Source organism: Mus musculus, chromosome 8 (genome assembly GCF_000001635.26).
Source record: "Mus musculus strain C57BL/6J chromosome 8, GRCm38.p6 C57BL/6J".
Lineage (NCBI taxonomy): Eukaryota > Metazoa > Chordata > Mammalia > Rodentia > Muridae > Mus > Mus musculus.
Genome location: NC_000074.6, coordinates 69,832,369 through 69,858,162, shown reverse-complemented (window position 1 = coordinate 69,858,162; position 25,794 = coordinate 69,832,369). Strand labels below are relative to the sequence as shown.

At 47.8% G+C, this 25,794-nt stretch overlaps 1 protein-coding gene across 10 annotated transcripts in view; it reads right to left on the bottom strand.

Annotated features, from left to right (window-relative positions):
• Positions 1-25,687, bottom strand: part of Pbx4 (pre B cell leukemia homeobox 4) — a 39,817-nt gene extending 14,130 nt beyond the window's left edge. For 5 of the 10 annotated variants that reach the window (NR_151668.1, NR_151669.1, NR_151670.1 and 2 more), the window contains exon 1: positions 25,312-25,539. Coding sequence is in view for 2 of the 10 variants with exons in the window: in NM_001024954.2 (NP_001020125.1) it covers positions 25,312-25,454 (143 nt within the window). In the remaining 8 variants the exon portion in view is untranslated. Of the gene's footprint in view, positions 1-25,311 lie in introns of all 10 variants that reach the window. The other 5 variants (XM_030243862.1, XM_030243861.1, XR_001778490.2 and 2 more) reach the window with 4 other exon arrangements.
• Positions 25,688-25,794: the final 107 nt, after the last annotated feature.

Here is a 25,794-nt window from a genome sequence, read left to right as displayed (position 1 = left end):
TAAAAAAAAACACAAAAAAGGAAACAAAAAAACAAAAACAAGAGCAAACCAGGAATAATCCAGGGATAGAGCAGCAGGCTGAGTTGCTTCTGTGATGCCATTTCCAGAGGTGATCTGATGCCATCACAAAGCCTCCAGTGAGTACCTCTCCTGACTGTCGGGGATGTGGGCAGATGTGACTGGCAGGAGGAAGGCCTGGGGGCCAGGCCCATGGTGCTACTTGCCAAGCAGACACCCTTTAGGCCTCTCACACAGCCTCCTGCTGTCATGTCCTCTGTCATGGCAGCAGGCACTTCTGAGCCCAGGACGTCTTTCCTCCCTTCAGCTGCTTCCATCAGACACTGTCTCAGATACATTGAGAAAGTAACTAACACACTGTTGGCCCTGCTAGATCCAAGGCTTGGCTCCATGCTTCCCAGTAACCAGGGAGGACAGAGGTGTGGCAGAGTGGGAAGGCGCCTAGCTAGCATGCTCCTGGCCCCGCGTCCCATTGTCAGCAAACAAACTAACCAAAGTCATTCTCATTAGGGATGGAAAACAAAAAGAGTTTGGTTCACTAAATGGTTGTACAGGCTTCTTCCCCTTTGTCATAATTTTTTTCTTTTTTCGTTTTTTTTTGGTTCTTTTTTTGTTTTGTTTTGTTTTTGTTTTTCGAGACAGCGTTTCTCTGTATAACCCTGGCTGTCTTGGAACTCACTTTGTAGACCAGGCTGGCCTCGAACTCAGAAATCTGCCTGCCTCTGCCTCCCGAGTGCTGGAATTAAAGGCGTGCGCCACCAAGCCCAGCTTCTTTTTTTGTTTTTATATGTGTGCATTTCCCTGCATGTATCCCTGTGTATCACGGGTATGTCCAGTGCATGTATCCTTGTGTATCACGAGTATGCCCAGTGCCCATGGAGACTAGCAGGTGTTGGATTCACTGCAATTGAATTTCAGATGGTTGTGAGCCACCATGTGGGCACTGGGAATTAAACTTGAGTCCTCTGGAAGAGCAGCCAGTGCTCGTCATAAAAAGGGGTCATCGCTCCAGCTCTATGTCAGTGTCTTTTCAATAACACTATAGTATAATAAACAGTATATATACAAGTAGTACTAGTACAATAACTATTAACAGGGCAGGAGCGATGGCTCAGGGGGAACAGCTCTTGCCATCAAGCCTAAAAACGGGAAATCGATCCCCAGAACCCACAGTGGAAGGAGAGAACTGACTCCTGAAAGTTGTGCTCTGATCTCCACACACACTGCAACAGGCATTCATGTACACGTGCACACACAGATGTCATTTAAAAATGAACAAAGCCGGGCGTGGTGGCGCACGCTTTTAATCCCAGCACTTGGGAGGCAGAGGCAGGCGGATTTCTGAGTTCGAGGCCAGCCTGGTCTACAGAATGAGTTCCAGGACAGCCAAGGCTACACAGAGAAACCCTGTCTTGAAAAACCAAAAAAAAAAAAAAAAAAAAAAGAGGGCTGGTGAGATGGCTCAGTAGGTAAGAGCACCCGACTGCTCTTCCAAAGGTCCTTAATTCAAATCCCAGCAACCACATGGTGGCTCACAACCATCTGTAACAAGATCTGATTCCCTCTTCTGGTGTGTCTGAAGACAGCTACAGTGTACTTACATATAATAAATAAATAAATCTTAAAAAAAAAGATTAAAAATGAACAACAACAAAAAATTGCTTACAAAACACCTGGGCACAGTGTCCTTGAGGATGTCCCAGGTTCCACACGGATGTCACACAGCTCATAAGCCACCTGACACCTGTGCTTTTCCCCTCTGCTGTAGAGTGGGCAGTCAGTGCTGGAGCCAGTTCTTGTTGGACATTGAAGGATGCTTCACAAATACAACAGCTCCCTTTACACAGAGAAACTCACATGCTGCCAACAGCTCATCCAGATCACCAGCTTCAGAGCTGGAGCGTTGACTCAGGGCGGTTTTTGCTCTTGCAAAGGACCTGGGTTTGATTTTCCACTCCCCAAGTGGAGGTTCACCACTTCCTCAGGCATTCGTGTAGGGCAAGACACTCACATACAGAATGATAAAAATTAAACCTAAAACTGTGAAGAGGAGGACGACGACAGCCGCAACCTCAAGGTCAGAAGCAACACTCACCCTGGGCACAGGCATGCACATAAGGCCCACTTCCCGCAGGCCCTGGATGTCCTTCTAGTGTCACCTGGGGCTCATGTGAGCACACCAGGCATTCTCACCCATGGAGCAGAGCCATCTCCCCAACCTGCATTCCCTCTCCTGAAACCTCCCGGTCTCTGGTGCAGTCCATGCTCACTGCTGCTGGCCCCTGCTCTCCCATATCCAGCAACCATCAATCTGTCTGTCTGTCTGTCTGTCTGTCTGTCTGTCTGTGGGTGCCCTTCCTGGGAACTTTTTACACAGGTAGAATCAGACAGCACATGGCCTCCTGATAACATGGACAACAGTCCACTCCTTGTCCTGGTTGCCTAGTATTTTATCCTGTGAGCAGAGGACAGCTTGCTCATTCATCCATCCCCATACCATGCCCGTTTTTAGGAACTGCTTCTCTTTGTGTGAGTCTGTGAGTACAAGTGTGTGTGTGTGTGTGTGTGTGTGAGAGAGAGAGAGAGAGAGAGAGAGAGAGAGAGAGAGAGAGAGAGAGAGAGAGAGAGACATACTGAGCACTGCTGTGCAGAGGTCAGAGGAAGGTCGGATATCTAGTGCCATCTTATTCTTTTGAGGCAGGCTCTCTCTCTCCCAGAACCTGGGGTATGTGTGTTCCCAGCCCACCCCCCCTCCTTAGGGTGGTGGCCATCAAGCCCCAGCAATGCCCTTGTTTTCAGCCCCACAGTGCGAGGATAGCCAATGTGTATGAGACCACCTCTTCTCTCACAGTTGCTCAGTGTGCCCTTAACCCTCTGGCCCTTTTCTCAGGCTGGCCTCATGTAGTCCAGGCTGGCCTCAAACTCTAAGTGTAGTTGAAAATGACACTGAGCCGGACATGGTGGCACACGCCTTTAATCCCAGCACTTGGGAGGCAGAGTGACACTGAGTTTCTGGTTTTTGTTGTTGTTGTTTTGAGACAAGGTTTCTCTGTGTATCCCCGGCTGTCCTGGAACTTACTCTGTAGACCAGGCTGGCCTCGAACTCAGAAATCTGCCTGCCTCTGCCTCCCAAGTGCTGGGATTAAAGGCGTGTGCCACCACTGCCCGGCAACACTGAGTTTCTGATCCCTCCTGCCTCTACCCCCTGAATTCTGGAGTCTCATGTCTGTGCTACCACACCTGTTACAAATTCTTAATGTTCAGCTCCCCCGACCTCAGATACGGTCTCATGTATAAGCTGGCTTTTAACAAGAATGACTTTGCATTCCCAATCTTCCTGCCTCTACTTCTTGCATCCTGGGGTGACAGGTGTGCACTACACACGGTTTATGAGGTGGCGGGTGCATGCCAGGTTAAGCATTCTAGCACATGAGCTGCCTGGCCCCCATTCATCTCTTGATAGAGTTGCTTTGTTTCCTTTTTGGGATATTACACACAATGCTGCGATGAACACATGCTGGAGGAGAGCTGCTGACCATGGCAAGTCCATGGTTAAGGTCATTGCAGTTTTGGATTTTTTTTTTTAAAGATTTATTTATTATTATATGTAAGTACACTGTAGCTGTCTTCCCACACTCCAGAAGAGGGCACCAGATCTCATTACACGTGGTTGTGAGCCACCATGTGGATGCTGGGATTTGAACTCAGGACCTTCAGAAGAGCAGTCAGTGCTCTTAACCACTGAGCTAACTCTCCAGCCCATTTTTTAGTTTCTTGAGACAGGGTTTCTCTGTGTAGCCCTGGTTATCCTGGAACTCACTCTGTAAACAAAGCTGGCTTCCAACTCAGAATATTTTTTGGTTTTCTGAAGCAGGATCATATTGTGTAGCCCGGGCTGGCCTAGAGCTCCATATATAGACCACAGAGATCTACCTGCTTCTGCCTTGTGAATGCCAGGGTTAAATGTGTGCCCTTCCAAGCCTGGCTTAACTTTACTCTTTACATTTTATTTTTTATGTGTGAGCATTTTGTCCGCATTCATATTTGTGTACCATGTGTGCAGTGCCCGAGAATGCCAAAAGAGGGCGTCGGATGCCGTGAGACTAGACTTAGGAAGCCTTGCCCCAATCCTGCCCACCTCTCAGATGGGCTAATGTCTCTCTTGCCACTGAGATGGGAGAACTGAGGTCGGTTTGGCTCGGGCCTCCCGGCTATGTGGCCACGATAGGCACATCTCTTCCTAAGGGTCTTTTTTACTTTCTGGATAAAGTTTTGTTCACTAATTTAAATTTTATTATTTTGTGTGTATGGGTGTTTGGCCATCATGTATGTACGTGAAGCCTGAGTGGGCCAGAAGATGTTGTTTGTTAGATGCAGTGTGTGCTGGGAACTGAACCTGGAAGAGCAGCTAGTGCTCTTAACCATGGAGTATATGTGTTTGTGTATGAGAGGAAAGTGTGGCTACATGTGTGGAGGTCAGAGGCCAGATTTTAACCTGTTTTTTTGTTTGTTTGTTTGTTTGTTTTTGATTTTTCGAGACAGGGTTTCTCTGTGCAGTCCTGGCTGACCTGGGACTCACTCTGTAGACCAGGCTGGCCTCAAACTCAGAAATCCACCTGCCTCTGCCTCCTGAGTGCTGGGATTAAAGGCGTGCGACACCACGCCCGGCTTGATTTCAGCCTGTTTTAACTATTGTCAAGACAGCATCTGGCTGGTCTCTACTGCTCAATCCTGCAACTAGGCCTTCGGGTGCTAGGATTACAACACACACACTCCCTTGCCTGGGTCCAGACCTTTCCTTTTAGATGAAATCTAATTGACCTATTTTGTTTTTTCAATTGGGGTTTAAGTATTATTCCTTTTGTTTGTTTGGTTTGGTTTTCTGCTGTCCTGGAACTCACTTTGTAGACAAGGCTGGCTTTGAACTCAGGGATCCTCCTACCTCTGCTGGGATTAAACGTGTGTCCCTGGCCGGGCGGTGGTGGTGCACGCCTTTAATCCCAGCACTTGGGAGGCAGAGGCAGGCGAATTTCTGAGTTTGAGGCCAGCCTGGTCTATAGAGTGAGTTCCAGGTCAGCCAGGGCTATACAGAGAAACCCTGTCTCGAAAAACAAAAACAAAAACCAAACAAAACAAAAAAAAAAGTGTGTCCCCCCACTTACAGTTAAATTTCAGTTCTAATAAATCATTGCCTAATTCCGGGGTAAGATGTGTATCAACATTTTCTTCTAAGTGTTCTACAAGTTGGCTGGGTGTGGTGGCTCATGTCTCTAACTATGGCATGCAGATGAGGCAGCTGCATCACTGTACGTCAGGAAAGCCCGAACTAAGATGATGTCTCAGAGAATTAAATAGTACAAGGTAAGATCTTAGATAATTCATCACAGTTTTCATGTGCATGTGTGTGCGTGTGTGTGCATGTGCACGCGTGTTGCAGGCAATTAAAGCCAGACTCTCAAATATGCTACACCAGTGCTCTACCATGAATCTCCATCCCAGTGCAGTGTCCGAGCTGAGCACTGGTACAAGAAGAGACGGGGAACTGGGCAGTCTTTTGTCAACCTGATATAGGCTGCTGTCATCTGTGAAGGGGATCCTCAGTTGAGAAGATGCTTCTATCAAACTGACCTATAGGTAAAACTGTAAGGGCATTTTCTTGACTAATGACTGATGCGGGCCCTGCCCACTGTGGGCGGTGTCATCCCTGGCCAGGTGATGTGGGAGTGTATGAGATCACAGGTGAGTAAACCATGGGGAACAAGGCAGGAAGCAGCAGTCCTCCATGGCTCTACCTCAGTGCCTGCCCTGACTTCCATGACTGACAGAGCTATGACATAAACCCTCTCCTTCCTAGGCTGCTTTTTGCTGTGGTGCTTATCATAGCAGTGGACACCCAGACACCCAGCGAGGACAGACCCAGTCTCCTTCTGCAGTGGGACTGACCAACTGCTAAGGAGTCCACCTTTTCCCCACCCAAAGCCTTGGTAGACCTGTCCATCATCACTCACCTGCTGGGTACATGGCTCAGTCAGCAGAGCTGTACCTAGTGTGCAAGAAGCCTTAGGTTTGATCCCCAGCACCACACAAGCCAGGTGTGTGGGTACACAGCTCTAGTGCAGAATTTAGGGAGTAGAAGCAAGAGGATGGGAAGTTCAAGGTCATCCTGGGATGTGTGGTGAGATGGGGTCCTGGGTCAGTTTTGTTCTTGTTCTACTGGTCTGTTTGCCTGGCCTTAAGTGAGGGGTGTGTGTGTGTGTGTGTGTGTGTGTGTGTGTGTGTGTGTGTTGGAAGGCAACCCAAACCCCTCCTTGCACAGACTTGGCAGCTGCCTACACTGAGTTAATGGGGACCCTTTTTACTTATTATTTTCAGTTTGAGATAGCATCCTGCTAAACTGCCCAGGTTAGCCTTGAACTCAACTGTCTCAGCCTCCTCGGCCTCCCACCTGCTGGTGTTACAGGCACATACTACCACAGCCAGTCTGAAACACATTTTAAAAATTTAGTTTGTGGGCTGAATGTGTTAGCCCACACCTGTAATCCCAGTACTCAGGAGGCAGAGGTACAGGGACGGACAGGGGCAGGGGCAGGTGGATTTCTAAATTCAAGGCCAGCCTGGTCTTAGACACAATAGACCTTTAATTTGGAGTGTGAATCTGAAGGCCTTGGTGTAGGAGTGAAAGCTTTAGGAATAAAGAAGACTACAAAGTGACCCGTACTGCCTGGATGCTGGGCCCTGAAGCAGTAACCAGAGGCTTCACCAGGTCGCAGGCGCAGCCCTTGAGCTCCTAGGCAGGGCCAATAGCTCTAGGCTGGAGCTGAACTAGCACAGGACTGAGTAACCACTGGCCAGCGATGAGGATGATACTTGAACGCTGGGGAGTCGAGGAAATCTCCACAGGAAGAAATGGGGACCCAGGCAAGGACTTTGAAAGGTCACATGGGAGGCAGTGAAACCTAAAAGCCAAAGAGGGGGAGCAAAGGAAAAGCATGCAGGTCAGGGACCTCCCAGAGCACCAGGGTGACTCAGCTGAGGGTGGAGCACATAGTGTGGGGAGAGGGTGGAGGAGTGCAGGAAGCAGAAACAGCAGCTCTGCACTCAGCCATCTTGTCTTGAAAGAAAGCAGCAGGAGCCAGCATGAGGTATACAGGCAGCTTGGTTTCCACTCCGTTTTCAGAGGCTTGGCAGAGCTGGGGTGAGCTACCTCCCAGACAGAGCAAACACCTGCCTTCCACAAGCACATGAGCTAATTCAAAATCCTCCCCAACAACTCACCTCACACAACACCCAGGCCTTCCCTGTCCTCAGTCACCATGGGGCCAAATCCTAGACATCTAGAGACCTGCTATGACCCAGACCAGAGCAGTGTCCCTCCATCCAGCTCTCTCCAGGGAGGCTCAAATGGGTCTGCCCAACCCAGCCAGTTCACTCTAGAGAAAGTCCTACCAAAGCTCCTGGCCTCTGCCTAGACAGACAGATGACAGACAGACAGACAGACAGACAGACAGATATAGGCACTGAGAAACTGACACACCCCTACTTTATGGGCATGGCCATGTGTGCCCCCCCTCTCTTGGGAGCAGTAAGCAAACTTTCCTTCAAAAGTGCTTGCCTCGGGCCGGGCGTGGTGGCGCACGCCTTTAATCCCAGCACTTGGGAGGCAGAGGTAGGCGGATTTCTGAGTTCGAGGCCAGCCTGGTCTACAGAGTGAGTTCCAGGACACCCTAGGCTACCCAGAGAAACCCTGTCTCATAAAAAAACAAAAAACAAAAAAACCAAAACAACAACAACAACAACAAAAAGGTGTTTGCTTCCATGCCTGTCAGCCTAACAAATCTGTTACAAATCCAATCAGGATGGAGGGAGAGAAGGAGGGAGAGAAGGAGGGAGAGAAGGAGGGAGAGAAGGAGGGAGAGAAGGAGGGAGAGAAGGGTTTCCCAGGTTAAGATACTGCACTACTCTTGCAGAGGACAGCACAAACTTCCTTCCCACGCGTTGGGCAATACAACCACCTGGAACTCCAGCACCAGGAGATCTGTCGCCCTCTTCTGGCCTTTGGGAACACTGCACTCACACTCCCATACATCCCACAGAGACAGGGCACACATATGCACATAAATACACACTAAATAAATGTTTCTATTTTTGGTGTTTTGTTTGCTTTTGTTTTTGGAGACAGGGTTTCTCTGTGTAGCCCTGGCCATCCTGGATCTTGTTCTGTAGTCCAGGCTGGCCTCAAACTCAGAAATCTGCCTGCCTCTGCCTCCCGAGTGCTGGGATTAAAGGCGTGAGCCACCACTTGCAGCAAGATGTGTCTTATGTGTGTGTGCATTGGTGTTTTTTCTTGAGTGTATATCTATGTGAGGGTGTCAGATTCCCTGGAACCTCTACTTTATGGCCATGGCCACATGGCTATGGCCATAGACAACCATGATCTGTATGTAGGTGCTGGGAATTGAACTTGGGTCTTCTGTAAGAGCAAGACCACCTCTCTAGCTCCACAATGAATTTTTTAAAAATAAATATTCTTAATTCTATGTGTATGGCTGTGTTGCCCGTATATATGTATGTGTACCATGTCACATAGATGGTGCCCACAGAAGTCAGAAGAGGGCACTAGATTCCCTGGAACTGGAGTTATTGATGTTTTTGAGTCCCCATGTGGGTGCTGGGAATTGAACCTGGCCCTCTGCAAGAGCAACATGTGCTCTCAATGGCTGAGCCACTTCTCCAGCCCATTCCCTTTTAAAACAGGGTCTCATATAGTCCAGCCTGGTCTTGAGTGCGCTCACTAGCTGAAGATGACTGTGAACATGATAAAGGGCTAAGCCCAGACAAGCCTTCTGTTAATACAGGAACATTCCCAATGAGTCATGCCCCCGAGTCTCTCACTGGAGGACTCTGGGAAGGGCTCTCCGTGAGCCACACCCATCAGCCCTTCTCACTGGAGGAATTCTAAGCCCGTGCTTATCACTGGCCCATGTCCCAAGCAGCTGCCTACAGATCGTGGAGCCAGTCTAGTGAAACAGCCTTTGAGTGCAGAGTTACTGGGAGCGATGACCTCATCGCTCACCATGACTTGGCAAACCCTAAGGTGAGCCACTGGCTTCACACTCTTACCTTGACTCAAAGCAAAGTGTCAAACCTGTGACTCGAAATGTAGCTGTCACGTTATCTCACAGTTCCCTGAACTGAGGAAAGGCCAGTTGCCTTGCTTCAAGACAGCCACAGCAGAGAGCACTGGGTGGCATCTAAGAGCGAAGGGTTAAGGGTGAGGGACATTAGTCTCATAACTGCAGGGAACTGAACTGTCAATACCTACAAGGGTCTGAGGACGAGGTAGGAACTCTTTCTGTCCAGCTTGTGGGATCCTGAGCCCAGATTCTTGACATAACAAAACTCTGAGATCACAATGTATGGTCTATTTTAATTATTTCATTTTGGGGGGCTAAAGCGATGGCTCAGAGGAAAGAGCATTCATTACTTTTCCAGAGGACCTAGCACCCACAGTGGCAGCTCACAACCTTTTTAATTCCAGTTCCAGGAGATCCAGTGTTTTCTTCTGGCCTCTTTGAGCACCAGACACACATGTGGTACATACACGCACACAGGCAAAACATCTATACACATTAAAACAAAATAATATTTAAGGAGGTTTCATGATTATATATATATTTTTTTTGGTTAGGGCATCTTTTTTTCCTGAAACTAATGGCAATTCTCTTGCCTCAGCATCCCAAGTGCTGGGGTAATAGATGAATGCCACCACATCTGGCTATTAACTTTTCTTTTTGTAGTACTGGGATGGAACCTAGGACCTTATGCTTGTTAGGCTAGAGCCACCCCCTTGCCTTGCACCCCACTACCATGCATGCAGATTTCAGCCACTAGTTCACATTGGACTTGTTCCACAGCAACAGAAAGCTGATGCTTTTCAGCTGACTTCAGACCAGTGAGTAGACTGGGAGGGAGAAGAACGAACGGGGTTGATGCTAACTAAGCCTTGCCGGCCTGGATGTCACCAGCTACACCCCTGGTGGTGTGTGTCCTTACCTGCTGGAATCTCAGAGTGAGTCTTTCTCTCTCTCTTTCTGTCTCTGTCTCTCTCTCTCTCTGAATTTCTAGCCTGGAATTCCAAGTTCTCTGCCTTCAAGTGCTAGGATACCAGGTCTGGCCTGGCCTTGGTGGGGACAGAATGACATGGTCCCTGCCCCTGGGACAGGGCCAGCAGACATGGGCCTCCAGGAGTGTCAAGGGCTATAGACATAAAGCTTGTTTATATAGTAATGCACATATTTTACATTCCTCCTTTAAGGAATGTCCTCCCTCCTACTGTTGCCTCCATGATAATCCAACAGAACAAGTCCAGGAGTTAAAGGTGTGGCTAATGTCTCAGCAAAATGGTAAATGCTGGGACCTTCAGGACAGCTCATAAAGCTATGGAAAAGAACTCTAAAAACATGAATTCAAAAAGATATAATTTCTCAACTATGCAAAAAATAAGGATGAAATACGAATTATGAGGAGATTCCCAAATCTAAAAGAACAGAAGCAGCTGCATTCAAGAGCCAGCTGATCAGAAAGACAAAGGTGGGCAGGTTCCTGAGTTCAAGGTCAGCCTGGGATAAAGCGCATCCAAGCCCAGGTGTGGTAGAAATTGGTAATTTCAGGACTGAGTCCCACCAAGATATCTTAACAGAGGCAGGCTGATTTCTGAATACTTTTGCAAAGTTAAAAGGAAATGTGTGCTTGCTGTCTTGGGAGAATTAGGAGCTGGGATCAAGGAATGCTGATTCATAGGATAAACAAAAGGAAACCTGGAGTAAAATGACTGGATTGATATGTAGAATGAGACTGGGCTAATGAGAGAGAGAGAGAAAGAGACAGAGTGAGCAAGTATGCACCTGGAAAGCTATCTCCAGCAGAACATAGGCTTGGACTCCCATTTGACCCTCCACACGTGGCATTTACCAGCTCTTTCATAAAACCTAACTATGAACAATTAGCCCATTTCAGTTTGTTTTGCAACACTGTTACACTTGGCGAGGCCTGCTAAAGGACTGCTGGTCATTCAGAGGCAAGAACTCTGCACATATGTCTAAAATCAGACTCCCAGTGACTTAAAATTGGAGCTCCCTAACAAAAGCAAGCTGCCACATAATTGCTTAGAATTGTTTGGAAATGACAGGTAAAAATCAGGAGCTATGATCTACAGTTGGTAGAATAGGGCTCATGTTTGATAGAGAATGTTCCTCGGTCCTGCTGTAACCTGCATGTGGTAGCCCTGTCATGATGATGTCTCAGGGACACTGAGGAAGTTAGGGCTGCTGGGGACAGAGCACCAAGCTTCATTTCTCACCATTGTTCTATGTGAGGCTAAGTAGTTTGGATATATAATTTTAGAACTTGTTTTGTTTTGTTCTTTTGGAGACAGGGTTTCTCTGTCTCTGTTTCTCTGGAACTCATTTTGAGGACCAGGCTGGCCTTGAACTGACAGAGATCCACCTGCCTTGGCCTCCTGAGTGCTGAGATTAAAGGTATGTGTCACTACACCTGGCTTTATACCCAGGTTTTTTAATGGCAGCTCCACATTAGTTTGGAAAGGATTCTCATAAGGATTCTCACAGTACTTGGGGAATACTTTCCTTTCCAAATGTTTCACTGGGAAGTGAGGCAGGAGGGTCTAGAGTCCTATTATGTATGTTTGTCTAAGACATTTCTCAGTGCAGGGGTGAACCAGGATCCTCCACAGTTACCTACACATAGCATATATACACATAAATAAAAATAAGTGCATTTATAACCTAGGCATGACTACATAGCCCAGGGCTAAAGGTCAAAGGAGGGCAGACTGGGAGCTCACTGGCCATTCAGTGGAACCAAAATGGCCAACTTCAGGTTCAGTGAGGACCCCATCTACAAGGAATCCAGTAGAGAATGTCTTCCTCTGGCCTACACATACACATGCATGTGTGCCTCAAAAAATGTTTTCTGCTCTCATTTAGCAACTTCAGCTGAACAGCAGCTGAGGTGGAGATCTCCCCCAGTTGATTTCCCTTCTGAAGGGGGTTCATGCATGCTTATGTGCATGCAGCCTGCACTGTGGGCTTAAAGTGCTTTTTTGTTTGTTTGTTTGTTTGTTTTGTTTGTTTTTCGAGACAGGGTTTCTCTGTGTAGCCCTGGCTGTCCTGGAACTCACTCTGTAGATCAGGCTGGCCTCGAACTCAGAAGTCTGCCTGCCTCTGCCTCCCCAAGTACTGGGATTAAATGTGTGCGCCACCACTGCCTGGCATGTTGTACATTTTTAAAAAGTCAACTGATGTCAGGAGCCTAGAAGATGATTTAGTGGTCTTGAGAACATTGGCTGTTCTTGCAGAGGACCTGAGGTCAGCTCCCAGCACCTTTTGTCACAAAGCTGACGAATAACAGGTGCCCCAGTGGCATAGGATCCACTGCCCTCTTCAGGCTTCTGAGGACGGCGCCACCCCAGCCCCCACAGCCGATAGACTCACAAATAAAAAAAAAAAAAAACATACACACAAGTAAAATAATCAATGTAATCTATCACATTTATAGGCTAAAAATCTCACAGATGGAACCTGCTTTTAAAAGCATTAGCAGATGTTGGTCCAGCCTCTTCATGAATTTTCCAATGGGAGAGTGAGGTGGCACCCTTAACCTTAGGAAATACTACTGTGAAACCTAGTCAGGAATGGTGGTGCACACCTGTATAATCTCAAGATTCAGAAGGCAGAGGCAGGAGGAGGACCTCAAATTCAAGGCCAGCCTGGGCTACAGAGTCAGACCCTGCCTCAGGCACCTCCTGCCACAGAAAGGGCAGCACAGATTTGTGATCCCAGAGCTGGGAAGGCTGAGGCAGAACCTGAACCATAGAGTATACCATGCCCTAAAAACTAAAGCATTAAATAACATCTAAAAGACAATGCGGTGGTACGTCAGGCAGGACAGCTCTCCGGTGAACTTGCATGCAATGGATCAGATAGGGTGCTACAGAGAGAAGCTGGAGGAGGGAACAGCCCTGTGCAGCTGTGGTGTAGGCTGAATGTTCTGGGTGCCTTTGTTTCCTTGTGGTACTAGGAATGGAACAGAGGGCCTAGCCACAGCAGACACGTGCTCTGTCCCTCAGCTACCCACCTACAGAAACCTAGTGCCCAGTCACAGCATGAAAGTGAGGCTTCACTAAGGGCTGGTGAGCCTTTTCCTGAGTGGAAAGCCTTGTAACAAAAGCCCACACCCTTGGAAAAGCAAGCCCAGGGTGAAGAGGCGCTGTAGCTGCCTAGATGCTTGCAGCCATCCCTGGGGCCCACAAGGAAAAGAGGCAATCTGTAAGTTGTCCTCTGATTGTATATGTGCTGAGTCACACACACAAATAAATAATAAATGTCAAAAGGAAGCTGGTGGAAGACTAAATTAGTATAGCTATTATAGAAATCTGTAGCGCTTCCTCAAAAAATTAAAAATAGAATTACCATATGACCCAGCTACTGGGCATCTAACAGTCCATACCCTAACACAGAGACACTCGTACATCCATGTTCACAGTTCCCCTATTCATGATGGCAAGATGATGTAGGTACCCATCAACAGAAACATGGATAAGATAAATGTAGTGTAGGGCTGAACAGATGGCTCAGAGGTTAAGAGCACTAGCTATTATTCTTCTAGAGGACCTAGGCTCAACTCTCAGCATCCGCATGGTGGCTAATGACCATCTAACTCCAGTTTCAGAAGATCCAGTGCCTCCTCCTGGGCACCAGGCACACACGTGGTGCACAGATATGCGTACCGGTGACACACCCAAACACACACAATAAAAAGAGTAAAGTGCCGGGTGGTGGTGGTGCACGCCTTTAATCCCAGCACTTGAGAGGTAGAGGCAGGTGGATTTCTGAGTTCAAAGCCAGCCTGGTTTACAGAGTGAGTTCCAGGACAGCCAGGGCTATACAAAGAAACCCTGTCTCGAAAAACAAAACAAAACAAAACAAAACAAAACAAAACAAAACAAAACAAAACAAAAAATGAGTAAAGTAAAAACTGAAAAAATTTAAAAAGTCATACATATACACAATGGATTATTATTCAGCTGTAAAGAACAATAAAATTGTGAATTTTGCAGGAAAATGGATAGCTCGGGAAAGGGGTAACAAACTCAGAGAAACAGGGGTTCAAGCCCTAGGATCCACACAGTAGCAGGAGAGGGGACTCCAGAGCAAAGCGTCTGCTGACTGAACACACACCCAACCCCTCCAAAGTAGGTAGATGTTTTATTAGTCTAAAAAATAAAGACAAAAGGGTGTCTGTCCTTCCTCCTCAGATCCTAGCCTGTAATGAAAACCGGTGTGAGTGAATCCTGGCTCCCGAGGTCAGGAAGGGAAGAACACAGCAATGAGGAGGGGTGGAAGGGGCAGAGCCCTGGGTGAGGATGCTAGCTACAAGAAGAAAACCACAAAACCACACCAAGTTCAAGAATATCATTAATATCTAACATATTATATGTTTATTTAAAATAAAAAATTTGAGCAGGGCGTGGTGGCACACGCCTTTAATCCTAGCACTCGGGAGGCAGAGGCAGGCGGATTTCTGAGAGTTCCAGGACAGCCAAGGCTACACAGAGAAACCCTGTCTCGAAAAACCAAAATAAAATAAAATAAAATAAAATAAAATAAAATAAAATAAAATAAAATAAAATAAAATAAAATAAAATAAAAAATTTAAGCAGGGCAATGGTAGCACACGCCTTTAATCCCAGCACTTGGGAGGCAGAGGCAGGTGGATTTCTGAGAGTTCCAGGATAGCCAGGGCTACACAGAGAAACCCTGTCTCAAACGCTATACCCCCCCAAAAATATATTTTAAAGGGTTCCCTTGAGAAGAGGGGGTGTTGGGCAGGTGAGGCACCAAAGAACACCTTGCCCCTGAGTCAGTCGTCTGGAAGCAGGAAACAGCCCTCCCTCCCCAGGCCTGGAATCTGCAGCTGCCTTCATTGTTGTGACCTAGGGAAGTCTGTCAGGTTGCTCAGATAGACTGAGATAAGTTGCCTTTGCCACAGTGTGAGGTACAGAGGCCTGTGTCTCCAGACAACCCATCAAGCTTGCTACTTTCTCTTTCGACCAGGTTGCTTGGAGCCCCCCACTCCCTACTCTTGTGAGGAATTTCCAAACTTAGGGTCTCACCCTGCCTTCTTAAAGCAGCTTGTCCGTTCCTGCTGAGTCTGCATGCTCTGGCTGAGTGGAAACTTCTGGCAACCAGAAGTACCTTAACATTTCAGAGCTTTTGTTGCCTGACGAGTCCCAAGAAAATGCAGCCAGCACATATAGAGAGACTATGACTCAAACAGATCGAGAACCTGGAGAGTCCTCAGTCCTAAGAGATAACCTTAGTGGGGAGTAGTCAGGACAATAACCTATGGCACACTGAAGGAAGGAACCAGAGGACAGAAAGACCTCCCATGTGCATGGCTCAGTGTTGTGAAGATAGCTATACTGCAAGAAGCAATCTATAGATTCGATGTAATCCCCATCAAAATTCCATCAGCAGTTTTCACAGAAACAGAAAAACCACTTCCCAGCCCTGGGGCCGTAAGGACAGGAGTTCAAGGCCATCCTTGACTACACAGTGAATTTGAGGACAGCTTGGAGACAGCTCCTGGGCTGGTGAGGTGGCTCATGCAGTACAGGATCCTGTCACTATGCAGGGGACCTGAGTCAATTCCCCATTTCTGCAAGGTGTCCCTTGTCCTGTACTTGCAAGTGCTCACATACATACATAAAATAAATGGCCGAATGTAAACAGACAAAACAACCGCTACCCACCTCACCCCAAGGGACATGATCTGCTCTAAAAAAGAGAATCCATTTTCCTTTTTCCCACAAGCAGCAGCCTGTCATGAGCAGATGTGTCTTAGTCATGGATCCTGTGTTCTACAAACATCCCTGGAGCTTGTTTGGAGGGTCTAGCAGGGGATGCAGCTGCTCTATGCTGGAGACAGGAGCGCACTCCTCCAGTCTGCGAGAGGCCAATGTGGAGGAAGATGGGAAGGGACACCGTCTGAGCCAGCCAGTTTAGTCCATTCAACCCTGCCTATATATGGGTCACAGTCAGCTAACACTCACACCCTTCTGTCTGTCCTTCCTTCCACTATCCTTCGCTGTCTATCCTGTCACAAAATGTAGCTCTGAGGCATTTTATTATATTTTATATATATATGTTATTATACACACACACACACACACACACACGCATGCTTGTATGAACTTAAAATTCATTACACATTTACTACATTTTAAAAATCTTTCTGAAAATGTTTTTAGATGTATTTTGTGTGTATGGGTGTTTTGTCTGCGTGTATGTATGTGTACCATGTGTATGCCTGGTGGCCACAGAGGCCAGAAGGTACTGGATTCCCTGGAAATGGATCCAGGCCCTCCATGAGAGCAGCATGTCCTTGGCCTCCAAGCCATGGCTCTAGTCTCTACTTCATTTTGTGGTCTCACTTTCTGGTAAATAACTCCCTTGATTATTTTAGCTGCTACACTATTACATTTTTAACAATTTTGTATTTAGTGTACGCTCTGTGTGTGTGTGTGTGTGTGTATGTGTGTGTGTGTGTGTGTAAGTTAGAAGTTTACCTGGGGGAGTGGGTGCTCTCCTTTGACCAAGTGGGTTCCAGGAAGTCAACTTAGGTCATCAGGCTTGGCAGCCTTTACCTGCTGAGCCACTGTACCAATCCCCATTTTCCTGTCTTTAAACACACTTGACCCAGCCCCTCATGTACTGCAACACTCAGGAGAGCAGGCCCTGTACCTCATCTGGGCAGAACAATAAAGCTGGCCCTGCTGTCGTGGGCAAGGGTCCCCTAGCTCCAAGGGTATGAGAGGGTGAGAGCTGGCTCTGCCCTTTGCCAACTGGGGCATTGAGTGAGCTAGCCAGGCGGGTGCTGGAGGGCTCGCCATGAAGGTGAAGGTGCAGGACAGCTGGCAGGCTGACCAACGCAGCTACCACCCAGGCCCACGTCCAGGGCTTTTGAATCGCCTACCTCAACATCTACCCCATCCGTGAACTGCTGGAGCACATGAAGGGATCAGTCCAAAAGTAGATCCAAAGCTGCAGGATCTCCATGTCAGTGTCACGGGGCAACAACAGGATATCTGAGAAGTCCTGGTGAGGATCCAGTACTGGTAGAAGCCAGAGGCCTCGAACCAGGCCAGTGATTCACTGCAATGAACATTTGTAAGTAAAGAAGTGTGGACAAGAGGGTGCACTGTAGGGCACATTGTGACACACTGCAGTACCCACAAGGAGACTCTTTTCTTTTGGTGGGGGGGCTGCAGGGCAGAGGGCAGGTGCGAGGGGATGGGGATGCAAGTAGAATTGGAATGCATGATGGGAAATTCACAAAAAATAGAAAAAAAAATTAAAAAATCAAATTTGCCAGGACAATAAAGATGAGTGGCCTCACATGGTGAGGTGGGAAGTGGGAAGTTCTTGATGACTTGGTCCAGCCAGGAGAGATGAAGTCGGCTCCACCTACCGCACTGACAGGCTATCAGGCTGCAGAGTCTTTGTGTCTTTGCATCCAAATGATTTGAGATAGCTGCTCAAGCCCCTTATGCAAGCCCCTGGAGTACCTGTACACACCCTTCACACGGCTTCCCGTGTACTCCTGATCCATTTTTATTTCTCGTGTGTAGGTAGGCATGCAGCATGCATGCAGGTGCAGAGGCCAGAGAGAACAGAGGCTGCTTTGGACACGGAGGCACACAAACAGCCCAGCATGAATGCTGGGAACCAAACTGGGGTGACTACAGCAGCCACAAGAGCACTTAGCCACTGAACCACCTCTCCAGCCCTGCCATGCACTTTAAAAACGACACTGTTTTATGTGTATGGGTGCTTGGTCTGCATGTCTGTATCTGTACCATGTGCATGCCTGTGCCTGGTGAGGTCAGAAGAGGATCCCGGGCTCTCTGGGACTGAAGCCGTGGATGACTGTGAGCCACCAGGTGGGTGTTGGGAATTAAACCTCGGTCCTCTGCAAGAGCAGTAACAGCTCTTAACCACTGCGCCAACCCTCCTGCCATGCTCCCATGGCCTTTAAATCGCATCTCAATTATTTATGGCATCCAATTGCAAATGACATTTTCGCAGTTGTTATATCCACTGCTGTTTAGAGAACCGTTGGGAAAGGAAGTACATGCTCTGTCAGGATGTATAAAATTTGCTTTCTTTTTTGGGGGGTTGGGGAACAGCAAGTTAAGATTAACTGGACTTCCCAGGAATTCCCTGTGTAGTTGCCCAGGCCAGGCTGGGACTCCCTATACAGCTATGGATGACCTGAAATTCCTCATTTGTTGGCGTCAGCCTCTAGTGCTGAGGTGACAACAGGCAAGGGCCTCCTCATCCTGTTTCCTTTCTCTGTGTGTGTGTGGTGTATATGTGTGGTATATGTGTATTGTGGTGTGTGTGTGGGGTGTATATGTGTGTGTGTGGTATGTGTGTGGTGTGTATGTGTGTGGATGAGTATGGTATATATGTGCGGTGTATGTGTACTGTGGTGTGTGTGTGGGTGTATGTGTATGAGGGAGTGTATATGTGTTTGTGGTATGTGTGTGTGTGGTATTTGTTCTAGCATCGTTTCTGTTGCTATGATAAAATACACTGACCATAAGCAACCGAGGAGAGGAAATGCACTCTCCACATCCGTACAACCACAGGTTACAATCCCCTGTCTCGGGGAGTCACAGAGAGGGGGAGAAGGCTTGCCACACCACAACCAGTCAGGAGAAGCAAGGAAGGAACGGTGCCTGCTGCTTACTGCTTTCTCCTCATACCATTCAGGGCACTAACACTGACAGTGTGTGTGTGTGTGTGTGTGTGTGTGTGTGTGTGTGTGTGTGTGTGTGTGTGTGTGTAAATGTTATTTCTTGAGAACAGGTGTTAGTGTGTAGCCCAAGTTGTTCTGAAACTCACTCTGTATCCCAGGCTAGGCTGACCAGGGATCACTCAAAGTGATTCCCTTAAATATATTCAATATGTCCTTTCTACTACATTTAGTGTGTGTGTGTAAATGTTCAGTGGTACATTCGTCATTCTCTTCTTCCACTGTTTTAGTCCCAAGGACTGAACTCAGGTTACAAGGCTTGGCAGCAGACATCCTGACCTGCTATCCTATTTTGCCAGTCTGTTGAGTCTGAGGATGCAGAACCCCCACAACAGAGGGTGGGCTATACTGTGAGGAGAAGGTCCAGCCAAGCTGTGTTCCTCTGGAGTGGAGACAACTAAGGACTGAAGCTCTCTCAGGCCTTGGGTGATCTTCACAGCTCTGAGGCTCTATCAGGAAAAGGTCATAGAAGAAAAGGAAACCTGAGCCGCTAAGATCTCAAAAGTGACACATAGCTGTCCGGGATAATTTCCACAGTTATTTTAACAGATAAAGAATAATACTCCCGCCGGGCAGTGGTGGCCCACGCCTTTAATCCCAGCACTCGGGAGGCAGAGGCAGGCGATTTCTGAGTTCGAGGCCAGCCTGGTCTACAAAGTGAGTTCCAGGACAGCCAGGGCTATACAGAGAAACCCTGTCTCAAAAAAAAAAACACAAAAAAAACAAAACAAAACAAAACAACAACAACAACAACAACAACAAACAAAACTGGCAATATGAGCCAGGTAGTGGTGGGTAGTGGTGGCACATATCTTTTTTAATCCCAGCACTCAGGAGGCAGAGGCAGGAGGATTTCTTGAGTTTGAGGCCAGCCTGGTCTATAGAGTTTGTTCTAGGACAGTCAGGGCTACACAGGGAGACTCTGCCTTAAAACAAAACAAAACCAAACAAAACAAAACCTGGCTATGAAAAAGAATTGATGTTTTAAAACTTTAAGAGTGTGTGTGTGTGTGTCTGTGTGTATGTGAACATTCTTGTGGAGACGGGGACAGGGAGGAGGTATGGGATGTGGAACAGCTGGAGGGTGGACTAGGAGGGGAATAAAATCTGGAGTGTAAAAAAATAAACTAATAAGTAAAAGATTAAGTAATAAAAAAAACTTTATATAAAGAGGTAGGAGACCAAATTTAGTGGCACATACCTTTAATCCTAGTACTTGGGAGGAAGAGGCAGGACAATCGCTGTGAGTTCAAGGCCAGCCTGGTCTACATAGGAAGTTCTAGACCAGTCAGTGTCATATAGTAGGTCCTATCTCAAAACCAACAAATAAATAAAAAGCAAAGGGGCTAGAGAGACAGTGCAGAGATGAACAGCATTGGCTGCTCTTGCAGAGGACCCAGGGTTGGTTCCTAATGCTCACATAGTGGCTTACAACCATGTGTAATTCTAGTCGCAAGGAATCCAATGTCCTCTTCTAACTCTGCAGGTGTCATGCATGTGTTCGGTATACACTCATAAATACATACATACATATATACATGCAGATGAAACACACATACACATAGAATAAAAATAAATAAATCTTCAAAAAACAACCCCAAAGAGGTGGGGGGGGTGTGTGTGTGGCGAGAGTGGCTCAGTGGGTAGAGGCCCTCGCCACCAAGCCTGATGACCTGAGTTTGATCCCTAGGACCCACGTGGTGGGAGGAGACAGCTGACTCCTGTAAACTGTACTCTGACCTCCATATGTGTGCTGTCCACGTGCCACAAGCATGCATACTCACACACAATAAAAAAGAAATAAAAATTAACTTCTTAGCCTTAAAATAAGCACTCTTTGAAAACTGTCAAGTAGACAGGAGTGACTGAATTCCTTTGTGAACACTGGCCACCTCGGGCCACCAGAATCTCAAATCTGGGGTTGTGCTGGGTCACAGATGCCTGAGGCCCACACCCGGGCAGAGCACAGCTCTCAGCAGCTCTTTCCAGAACAGGTCACAGCTAGTTCCCCAGGACACACCCAAGTGTTCCTTTAGTAGTGCCCATCCTTGGGGTCCATCTTTTCTCTCCTCAGAGCCTACTCTTCCAGCCTAGTGGTTCTCTACTTTCCTAATGCTCGACCCTTTAGTAGAGTTGGTGACCCCCACCATTAAATGATTTTCGTTGCTATTTCATAACTGCAATGTTTCTACTGTTATGGGTCATCATGTAGATAATCTGGTGTTCTACCCACAGGTTGTTTTAGACTCTCTTCATTGGCATTTTACCAAGTGCCTAATACCAGTCACTATGAGAAGTCGACGAACAACAAAGGCCCTCTTAGAGATTAACCAAAGGGCACCCCCAGGAAAGATGTTCCTGCCCTGGCTTCAGTTTCCTCTTTGGAGCACCGGAGTCACCACTGACTGTCCAGCACCTGACTGGTGCTCAGAGAACAGGAAAGAGGAAGGTAGGGCTGTGAGAGGAGACATACAATATATGTGTTGAGCATATAATGTAGAGATGTAGGAAAACCCGGGGCTGCTGTGTGGAATACTGGCTGGGGCTGGGGTAAAAGCAATTGCTCCTGCAAGCCTGATGACTTGAGTTCACTCCTCAGAAGCTGCTGCAGAAGGTGACAACAGGCTCTTCAGTGCTGTCCTCTGATCATCACATGCACACCACAGCATGTGTGCGCGTACACACACACGTACACACACATCCTAATAACAGATACAGTTTTGAAATCGGGATGGAAAGAGCTGGAGGCAAGGAAGTACTACTAACTCTCTAGAGAGAGACTATAACACCAGAGTCATCATTCCCTGCTGAACAAGGGAAGTTTGCATTTGCCCAGCAGGAGCACAAGGTCCTGGTACAGCACAAGTGGGAATGGGTTGTTGGCTTGTTTGTAGGCAGGGTCTCAGGAATCTCAGATTGGCCTCAATATGTAACAAAGGTGTGCACTGCCACAAGAGGTCTACACTGCTGGTGACCAAGCCCAGGGCTCCTTGCACGTGCACTGGAGGCACAGACTCTCCTCAGCTAAGCTGTACTCCCAACCCCACAATTCTTTTATAGCTTCCCTTAGTATACTAATCTCACTGTAGGGCTACAGAGTACACACTATCAGACCCTAAGGAACCCCTCTCACCTCAAAACAGACCCTTTCAATAAAGCCTCTTCCTCCAGAAGGAACTCAGCACTTTTTTCTATTTTCTAATCATTCCAGTAGGTGTGAGCTACACGGTAAGCTGCCTTATAATGTGCATTTCAGCAACTCTGACTAGCTGACACTGGACTTGGGGACAGGAGACTGGTGGTCTGAAAACTGCTTTGTTTGTTGTTTTTCTCTATGGAAACTGGAATGGTGGCTGGGGAGATGACTAGGCCGTGAAGAGCCGGGGCTGCTCTTGCAGATTCCGGTTCCATTCCCAGCATCCACACAGCAGCTCACCACTGTCTGCAATTGCAGTTCCAGGGGCTCAGATGCCTTCTTCTGACTTCTATGGAGACCAGGCACATACCTGATATACATACATTCATGTGGGCAAAATACTCACGGGTTTAAAAATAAATCTTTATAAAACTCCAGGACTTCTTTCTTTCCTGGGAACATCTTTTTCCCTGGCTCCTGGGACCTCTGGAAGGTCTGTCACTCTCCCACCTGGCTTTCCACAGCATGCTAACCCTTTCCTTATAGCTTCGCCACAATTGTATATTTCTACTTCCTTTCTCTGTCCCAAATCCCCAAGCTAACAGTGCTGGAAGCAAGGACAATGTCAGTACCCAAGTACAGTGCCTTGCACATAGTAAGTGCCAACAGGTATTAAGCAAGTTCATTTTAAACTTGGGACTAGCAAGATGGGACTAGCAAGATGGTCAGCGGTTAAGAACATTGGCTATCAGGTAGGGGTGGCACACACCTTTAATCCCAGCACTTGGGAGGCAGAGGCAGGCAGATTTCTGAGTTCAAGGCCAGCCTGGTCTACAGAGTGAGTTCCAGAACAGCCAGGGCCATACAGAGAAACCCTGTCTTGAAAAACAAACAAACAAACAAACAAAAAAAATTGGCTATTCTTGCTGAAGACCTAGGTTCAATTTCTAGCACTCAACCATTTGTAACTTGAGTTCTAAGGAATCTGATAACCTCTGACCCTCTTGGGCACCAGGACTGTGTATGGTAGACATCAACACATGTAGGTAAGATTCTCATACATGGAAAATAAAATGATCTTTAAAAGCTTCTGTTAAAAGTAATAAAAATGGGTTCTCAAGTCAGATGTGGTAGTGTGTGCCTTTAATCCCAGAACTCAGGAGGCAGAGCAGGAGGATCTCTGATTTTGAGGGCAGCCTGGTCTATACAGTGAAACCCTGTCCAGGAAAAAGAAAAAAAAAAAAAAAAGAGGGTCTGTTCAGAGACTGGAGGGACGGCTCAGTCAGTCAGGAAGTGGCTGCCTTGAGTTCCCTTGAGTCTATCGCTATGATAAAGCTTGACATGCTGTAATAGCATCTCTAAAGCCCATGCTGGGGGCGGGAGAAGGTCAGGTAGAGACAGAAGGATGCCAGGAACTCACTTCAGCTAATCTGTCATTTCTGCGCTCAGTGGAATCCTGTCTTTAAAATACAATAATTAAGCAGGGCAAGGTAAGGCCGGGCAGTGGTGGCGCATGCCTTTAATCCTAGTAATTGGGAGACAGAGAGAGGCAGGTAGATTTCTGAGTTCGAGGCCAGCCTGGTTTCAGGAGTTCCAGGACAGCCAGGGCTACACAGAGAGACCCTGTCTTGAAAAAACCCACAACAATGGAGGCAGGGTGTGGGCACCAAACAACAGCTCCTGAGGTAGCCTTTGGGGACCTGTGCAAGAACGGACTCCTGGCTTCTTCCCCTTCTACATCTCTGGAGCAGCAATTCTGCAGCCACTCCAAGTCTATGGAACCCAAGGCAGGGAAATAACCCAAATCCCAACTTGACCTCATGAACCAGAGTGGAAGGGAAGAACTGACTTTCTCAGGGCTTCTGAGACTTCATATACATGCTTCAGTCCATAAATAAATGTAAATGCAAAAGCCAGAGCATGATCGAGGAAGACCGCTGATAGTGACCTCTTACCTCAATACACACATGCGCGATGTGGACCAGCATGCACACGTGCACATACACACAAAGCCACATCATCACACACATATATGAAAGAAATGCTTTAAAATGGGTCCCTGAGTGCTGGCCTAGCATGCACAAAGCCCTGTGTTCAGCCTGAGCATCACACGAGCTGGGTGTGCTGGTACATGCACTCAGGGAGGCTGAGGCAGGAGATCATCCTGGACTGTATGTGTTGTATGGAGAGTTTCAGGCTAGCCTGGGAAACATGAGGTCCTCTCCCAAACAAACAGACAAATAAATATAAAGAAAAGGAATCCTTGGGATGTGGTTAGTGGGTGGCGGATGACTCTCACCCCAGCACTCTGAAGGTAAAGACTGCATGATCAGGAGTTCAAGGTTATCTTTTGTTTGTTTGTTTGTTTGTTTGAGTCTCTGGATGGTTCTAGCCAGGGTTTCTCTGTGTAGCCCTGGCTGTCCTGGAACTCGCTTTGCAGACTAGGCTGGCCTCGAACTCAAAGATCCTTCCAAGGTTATCTTTTAATAAGTTTGAGGGATGGAGAGAGGGCTCAGTGGTTAAGAGCACTGACTGCTCTTCCAGAGATCCTGAGTTCAATTCCCAGCAACCACTTGGTGGCTCACAGTCATCTGTAATGGGATCTGATGCCCTCTTCTGGTGTGTCTGAAGACAGCTACAGTGTACTCATATACATAAAATAACTGACTCTTTAAAAAAAATGATGAGTTTGAAGCAAGCCTGGTGATAAAAGCTCCTGCCAGGTTGGGGGTGGGTACACTGGAGAGAGAGCTTAGTGGTTTAGTGTACTCGCTACACTCCCAAAGAACTGGAGATCTCTACTCACATGTCGGGAGCACACACACATACACACAAAGAGAAAATAAAAACTATAAAAAGACGGGTGCCCTCTATGTCCACCCAGCTCCCCATATCCGTTCCTGAAAGTTCTCAACGGATCCTGTATCAGATCATTCTAGTACAGGCTCTTCAGTAGCTTCTCTTCCACTGTGTGACTTGCAAACTTGCGGTCTTTGCCCTACCCCAACCCTACGCGTCCGCCAATAATAGATCACTTAACCCTTCCAATGTCTCCTGTTCCCAGGGCCGGGCTTTTACCTCCATAACTCTGATACCCTCTTTCCTCACGAAGTCACCCTTTAGTCCAGGACAAATTCTTGTATCCTTCATTCCCTCTGGCCCAAGATCACTCCGCCTGTCCATCACTCCAAGCTCAGCTGCACCTGTCCCATCCTCATCCCGCCTCCGCCCCTTCCCTTCCTGCCCGGGAGCCGCACCTGGCCTGAGCCTCGTCCAGGCTCTGGTCGGTGATGGCCATGATCTGCTGCAGGACGTCGCTCGTGTCATGGCCTAGTGGAGCTGTGGTCGGCAGGCGGCGCGGGGCGGGCTGTGGCGGCACGGGACGCAGAGGGGCGGCCATGGGCTACAGTCCCGAGCGAGCGCAGAGGGACAGGTCCCGCCGGGCTCTCGCGCTTGCGCAGCAGCCAACCGCCGCAGACCCAGGGACCACGCCTCCTTCAAGTCCACTAGCCAATAAAACGCCCTTTTCATCTATCTTCGCCGTGCATCACCCTCTCCTTCGCGATGCGCCCCAAACAGCTTCTCAACGGCTGCTGAGGGTTGAGGGTTGTCTAGGAAACAGGAATTCTCTTCTGATCCTCCCACCCCTCAGGACACGCCCCCTGTGGGCGCCGTCACCAATCAGCACCATGCACTGTTCCCCCTCCTCAGCGACTAGCTAGAAACTTCCTTTCTCAACT